General features: G+C 41.6%; 1 protein-coding gene across 1 annotated transcript in view; it reads left to right on the top strand.

Moving 5' to 3' along the window:
- Positions 1–3,513, top strand: part of Hpd (4-hydroxyphenylpyruvate dioxygenase) — a 69,593-nt gene extending 66,080 nt beyond the window's left edge. The window contains exons 9-10 of the mRNA XM_069330520.1: positions 2,305–2,544; positions 2,964–3,513. Of these exons, the coding sequence (XP_069186621.1) occupies positions 2,305–2,544; positions 2,964–3,038 (315 nt within the window). The 3' untranslated portion in view covers positions 3,039–3,513. The remainder of the gene's footprint in view (positions 1–2,304; positions 2,545–2,963) is intronic.
- Positions 3,514–7,618: the final 4,105 nt, after the last annotated feature.

Below are 7,618 nucleotides of genomic sequence, written 5' to 3'. Positions count from 1 at the left end.
TCTGATTATTTCGCACATTTGGTGGTGCTACATAGACTTCCTGGTTTGGTGCCTTCTTTTGATAATTAATTACTTCTTGGGGAGCCGATAGGCACACGCTCCTCTCTACATTCCTCTCTCGTACTGTCTAAACTTGATTATGGTTGCCCTGCTTGTCTGCTTCTCCTTCTACTCTTCGCCATCTTGATGCTTTGCACCCTACTAAATTACACCTTGGCTCTGGTGCCTTTCGTTCGACTCCTACCCTAAACTTGTACGTTGAAACTGGCGTCTCTACAGGATCGCCGTGATCACTACTGTCTTCGCTACCTTGCGCCACTTTGTGCCGTCCTTACAACACACTTCCCCCCTATGTTGTACTTTGACTTTTACCCCTCCTGTGGTCCCTGTTCCCCGTCACCACCTACCTCTTTGTGTACGGTTGTCTCACTTAAGTCTCTCCTGGTTCGTGTTACTAATTTCTCCTAGTGTCGTTCCATCCTTGCCCCCATGGATGGCTTCCCCCCCCCCACTTGTGTTTTGTAAAACCCACATGACTAAAGCTTTTCACTCTTCTACAGTTCTGAAACACCTTTTTCCTGAAACACTTTTCCTCAATTTTCCACCCCATTTCCATCTTCACTGATGGGTGTAAGTCTGCAGACGGTGTAGGCTACTGTTGTTATCTTGACCACACCCATGTGTCGCCTACCTCCAAAGACTATCATCTTCACAGCAAAACGTTATGCTATTTTGTATGCTCTTCAACTGCTTTCTCACTGTCAATTCTCCTTTGTTGTTGATTCTCAGTGCTCTCATAGCTCTAGTTCTTTAATACAGTCCATCCTGTGACAATCGAAATTCAACATTGGCTGTTTCTCCAGTAGATTTAAGAGAGTGGGGTTTTGCTGGGTACCCAGCCATATTGTTATTAAATGAGCTTGCAAACACTGCCGCTAAGGAAGCTATCCGCACTTGTCCCATCTCTCGTAAAGGTATTCCTTATTCAGACTTCTACCTAGTTATTCATTCCTCAATCCTTACCCATTGGTAGGGTCATTGGTCTTCTGTTACTGGTAATAAACTGCCTTCTCTTAAGGGTAGTGTTCCCATGGTCTTCCTCCTATCACCGTAACTGGTGATGGGGAAACAGCTCTGGCAAGGTTACGCATTGGCCATACCCGTTTAACTCACAGGTACATAATGGAGCGCCGCCCTGCTCTTTATTGTCCAAACTGCATTGTCCCTCTTATGGTCGTGCATATTCCTTGTTGAATGTCCTGACTTTCAGGATGTGCATGCCTCTTGCTTCCCAACCGTCCCTCACGGTCACTTGTCCCTCAATCGAATACTTGGTGAATCGGACACCTATGATATTGTTCGTCTTATGCGCTTTTGTTCTTGTATTGACATCTTTAGTGATATTTAGCGCTCTATGAACATCCCGCACATATGATGGTGCTACATAGTCTTCCCGGCTTGGTGCTTTTTTATATAATTACTTAGTATAGTGGTATCTCTCTCCGCCATTAGTAAGGGTTTCAACCCGTCCTCAGACTAGGTCCATTCCATCCAGCGGGTGACCCCAAAGATGAAGTCATCAATTTTAACATTGTTCATTTAAAACGGGAATTTTTTCAAATATATATTGTTGTATATTAGCAAACTGCATATTTAGGCACTGGTTAGGTTAGGTGTTTCCATTATGGTGGCGATTGTTTGCATTTGTAGCATGTGGGTGAAGCATTTATACCGTTGTGGTTCGAACAAAAGTCGTCAGCAAAGCACTGTCCGAGAATTGTTTGAATGTCATCAGTAGAGTTGTGTGTAAACCGTTTTCATTAATAAACAGAGGGTTTGGTGGGTGTATGGAATGGACTTTGGCCTTTGTTTACGAGGATGGGCTGAAGATTCTTAGCCTGGAGAGTGAGACCCGTTCCTTAAGGGAAGTTCATACTTGTTTCATTATCAAAGTAGAGCTTCACGCCAGAGGTAATCAATGTCTTGTATACATTACTGAATACTGTGTATTTAGTTTATACTTTTGTATTCCAACAAGATTTTTAAGGAATAAGTTTTAAAATTTGCATAAAATCAAACTTTTTCTGGTAAAACACAAATGATTAAAAATGCCCATGTCAAAGGTGGATGAACTAGAAGGTCGGTCTTAACTAGGCCATTCTAGTGGGAGTACACAGTTTGAAAGTATTTAGCTGTTCATTTTTTTTACCAATCCATTAAATGGAAGGAAGGGTAACGGTTATAATCACAGAGAAACAAAAACTAAAACCTCAAATACTCCAAATAACTTGTTGGTGCTCTCAGATCCAGAAGCTGCGTGAGAGGGGGCTGGAGTTCCTGTCTGTGCCAGATACTTACTACGACCAGCTGCGGGAGAAGCTAAAGTCCTCCAAAGTCAAGATAGCAGAGGACATGAATGTGTTGCAGGAGTTGAAGATCCTTGTTGACTATGACGATGATGGCTACCTGTTGCAGATCTTCACGAAGAACATGCAGGACCGACCCACTCTGTTCCTAGAGGTCATACAGAGACGTAACCACAATGTGAGCTCATGATAATCTTCCTTGTGTCTAGTTACTAGTGTACATGGTTAAGTTAACAAAGTTACCAATGGTTCCCATTGCTTTGTAAAAACTTAAATGGCTCGGAAACTTCCAACCAAATTAGAGCGACTTTCCCGACTCGGTTCTGGCAGGGAATTTAGAAGACTTATAAAATATTGTCAAGCGTTTTTGCACATGGCGTTCATATAATCTTGCTGGCTGGGGATCTGGTCAACATCATAAAGTAATTAGTCATTAATTTTCTGCTGTTTAAATAGCTGCTGAGGAGTAAAAACTGTTATATATTCACGAGTATGATTGGATTTTAAATCACTTTGGGGTTTAGTACCTAATAGCTCGAGATACTTATTTATTCCAAGACTTTCCATTTAGTACATGTTATGACTCTTTGTTAACAGGGGTTCGGCGCCGGAAACTTCAAGGCGCTCTTTGAAGCCATAGAGCTGGATCAAGCAGCGCGAGGCAACCTTTGAACACTGGACACCGCAGGAGGCGGTCAGAGGCCCCGCCTTCACCTGATGGTCCATCATCTGATGGACCATGGCTGACTGATGATGGATCTGATGGATCCATCAAATAATCCTCTGACAAGTAACCGACTTCTTCCGTTAGGATAAGCATATTCCATTTAATGTTTTATAGTGTAAATGCAGAGAATATTGTCCTGACGTGCACATTGTTGGTGGACCTCTGAGGGGACACACTTTCACCCAAGTAACGCCACAATGTTGTAGAAACTCCCTTTTAACTTTCGTCTTTTCAAATATGTGAACTTGAAGAAATCTTTTAAAGAAAAACGATAAATTATGAACGTAGTAATCATGAATGAAATTTGTACTCTAATTTTATTTGTATAGTATTTGTAGCAGTTTTAATAGTATATTTGCTGAAATATGCTGTATATATATTTTTTAATGTTTAATGCTGGGAATAAAGCATAGTTTTAACTTTACTTGTTTGTCTATACATTTAAAAGGACATTGTTCCATATCGGTGGCGAGAACACTGTACGGGTTGAGTCATGTAGCTTCTGCAGAGTCAAAACTTGATAGTTGTAACCATTGACAGCATGACCACAGGGTAGTAAAGGGTGCTAGAGCACACACTACGTTTTGACTTTGGAGTACAAAAGCAGCAAGATTATATGAACACGTTGCAGGAATGATGAGTCACCACAGCACTTATCATATTATCCTTTATTACCCAATTTCTCGCTTCATGGTATAGGAAGTCATCAGCCTGTATACACAATAGGAGGTGATGCGTTCAAGATATTAAGAACCAATCGTCCATTCCTTGTATAAATATATTAATAGGCTGTAAATATAGTAGATATACTATAATACTGTGTATAAATATACTAATAGGCCGAAACACACTGCGTATTGGTGGCTTAGTCAGAACACCAATGTTGTTACTGGTAGAACCCAATGTACCTTGTATATAAATAATAGAACAACATTACCAAATAAAGCAACACCGGCGCATCCCAGTAAGGCTGCAGAGCTTCACACGACCACAGTTGTGGGAACCGACCTGTGAGATTTATATTTAATTTATATGAATTTATATTTACGTTAATTTATATACTTCGATAGCAATTTGTATAATAAGTGGACTGTATTTCTGCAATAATCTCTTAATCTCACAAATCGATCCTCTACACATTAGGGGGGTTTATATTAATTTATATATATGCAGCCAATCAAACTACTGTAATAGACTACATACATTGAAGAGGTTCCTTATCTTATAGTACAGCAGGTTAGTCCACCAGGTATAACTAGGCTGTAGACTCCACATTTTCCTCTTTGAGGTAGCTTCCATCACCCAGTAACTGGTGCACAAAGTCTTGCTTCCTCGTCTTGACCTGTCAAAAGGGCGCTAGCTGTAAAGCCAGATACCTATATATGACAGATATATCGGAGAAAATACTGTACATGGAACAATAAAGACCTGGCTTAATTACCTTTAGTTTGAGGCTATCTCGTGCTCTAACCGGATAACCCTACCCAATGACATTAATGGCCACTAATGATAGATAATGGGTTTCGGAAAGAACACTTAACTTGATTTGTTGACAGCGTGTTGATAATGGTACACCTTTGGTTTCCATAACACTACGTCCAAGTAAAATTAACAGGAGCCGAATTTGCTCCCGTGAGCCTCTGGTCTTAGTATCAACAATGGCAATGTCTAACACTCCATACTATTGACGCTACTGGCCGACATTGTCCAGATATGATAGGAGCCGAATTTGCTCCACACGTCTCGGAGGTGACACAACAATGGCTGCCCCTCCTTCCTCACTCTGACGCCTAGCTTACATTGTCCAGATGTCAATAAGTGATAGAAGGGTCACATTTACTCTACTTTAATATTGATAATTAAGTTAATTTATATGAGATGTTTTTATGATGGTAAAGTCCAAAGACTAATGTATTTAAGAATAATTCCCACCATAATAGGTGGTGAATTATAATAGTATGTGGTAATGATATCCCGTTTTCTATAGACGGTAATTCCACTACAAGTTACGTTTTCTATGAGTTAACTTATTTATACAACACAGCTATTATCTGTCTGTATGATATATTAAATGGTGTCGGATTTTCCGACAACAGTATAGTCGAGCACTTCACGAGGCGTCATATATGGTATTGTACAGTTAATGTGTACAAATGTCAGCCAGCCAACCTTGTCCCTTGACAGATATCACTTGACCCCCGCCTCCCCACGCTCTGCTTGGCGGCCTAAACCATCCTCACTGACCTGTAGTCTTCCTACCATCAAGTGTGTTGCTTTCATTACTGCTGGGATCATCAATCATCCATTTAACATGATCCAACCATCTCTTCATACTCTGCAATTATTCTCGCCATAAATCATTTAATTGCAGTGTCTCTCCCAACAGGACACGTACTATTGATTTTTACTTTCAAACCACACAATCGTCTCTGATTCCTACATCATAATGCAGTGACAGATAGTGTAGTGATTAATACACCTGGCTCTCAGATGATTGGCAGAGTTTAATACCGAGATACGGCCAAGTGTTCGGACAAGTTTTATTTCACCCAATTCCTCTGTTCACCTAAAAGTAAATAGACATGGGATTTGCTCAATTTCTGTGAGCTACATTCTGAGTGTTGATCTTTAGCTAGGGGGGGGGGGGACCCCTGTCGAGGGTGTAGGTATTTGTCCATTACAACCCGTACACCGGCAATGCTCAAGCTCTTTCAGAAAGCCCTAGCCAAGGCGAGGGAGCGCATGACAGAGCTCAGGCAAGATAACTGGGAAACTTTTAAGTCTCAACTCTCACACCCCCCTCAGCCAGGCATGGAAGGATATTAAAAGAATTAAAGGCGATAAGATCGGCCAAGTAGCACACCCTCACCCTCTACACAGAGCAAACGAGTTAGTCGATGCTTGGGCAACCATCTCTAGCTTCAATAATCTTCTCCCAGACACACAGTTCAGATTAAATGCTAGTTACGGAGATCGAGAAAGGCTCGTTGACTTCATGCTCCACAAGGAAGATGAATGCAACGTGCCATTTACTGAGTTTGAATTACTCGCGGCCATAAACAAAGGCAAAGCCACATCCCCCGGTGAAGATGGTATCACTTATGACATATTGCGTCTGCTCCCTTTAGTACCAGGGAATCCCCTGCTTGAGCTGTATAATATGAGCTATGTTACTGGGGAACTTCCTATCTCTTGGACCAACAGTATAATCATTCCAATTCCCAAGCCAAATCAAGAGAATGCTTTCCGCCCAATTTCCCTTACTAGCTGCATTTGCAAAACATTCGAGAGAATGGTCCTAAACCGTCTCCTCCATAGAATAAGAACCATGCTATCCCCCCAGATATATGGCTTCATGCATGGAAGGAGTGTGCATCATTGCATCACCACCTTTCTTACCCCTGCACACTGAAAAGGCATATACCACCTTCCTAGATCTTAAGTCTGCCTTTGATATTGCAAATAGACATGTTATCTTGAGTGAGCTTGCAAGAATGAATATTGGTGGTCGGCTTCTTTCTTGGATCAGGGGTTACTTATCCAACAGGAAGTCATCTGTATTTTTCCAGGGGCATAGGAGTGTAACAAGAGACTTTGAACTAGGCACCCCGCAGGGTGGTGTCCTCAGTCCTACCTTATTTAATATCTTAATAAACATGCTGTTAAACTCTGTACCGAGCAAACCCAACGTCCACATCATTAGCTATGCTGATGATATAATGATACCACTGGGTATGCTAACACGCAGAACACTCTTAACTCTGTATTAGACTCGTGTCAGGACCTAGGTTTAATTATCTCGGCAGAGACAACAAAGATACACAATCGGCGCCCACCCAGGCAGGGAGGAGCTGTTCGCAAGATGCAACTGTCTGATGGCTCCCAGCTTGACTATGTAAACAGATTCAAATACCTTGGCCTTGACGTGCCACTGTATGGTCCTGTTGTATTCAGACTCTGTCGTCAGTATAAAGAGAGGCTTCGAGCTCTCAAGGCTGTTGCAGGTTATCACTCAGGCTATGGTGCCAATGTCAGCATTGTCAAAATGATGTACCTTGCATACATCAGATCTTTAGTGGATTATGCTGCACCTCTGCTTGTTTTGATGCCTGAAAGAAAGCTTGGAGGGCTTGAAAAATTGCAGAAAGAAGCCTTGAGGATAATCCTTGGGTGCCCTCGTACCACAAAGATACTTAATATGAGAAAGGAGCTTAATATTCCGAGCGTTGTTGATCGAGTTACTGAAATTAACTGTCAAATTGGTATAAAAATGCTTAGGCTAACTCATCCTAACCCTTGCACAGAAGCCCTCCAGAATTTCTTTATTGAAGATCAGCATTGTTCCAAATGGATAACTAAATCTGGAACTCAACTCGGAATGTATCTGGTTCATGATTTGTACCAAGAGAAACAACAACGGCACTTTCCTGCACCGTGGGAGGTTACACCCTTTCCAGTTTTAATACCTCCCTTTCCACCCAAGAAGCAAATTAGAGATCAGCCCAAGCTTCGTCTTGAGGCAAAG

This window comes from Procambarus clarkii, chromosome 24 (genome assembly GCF_040958095.1).
Source record: "Procambarus clarkii isolate CNS0578487 chromosome 24, FALCON_Pclarkii_2.0, whole genome shotgun sequence".
NCBI classification, from domain to species: Eukaryota; Metazoa; Arthropoda; class Malacostraca; order Decapoda; family Cambaridae; genus Procambarus; species Procambarus clarkii.
This window is presented reverse-complemented; position numbering and strand designations above follow the sequence as displayed.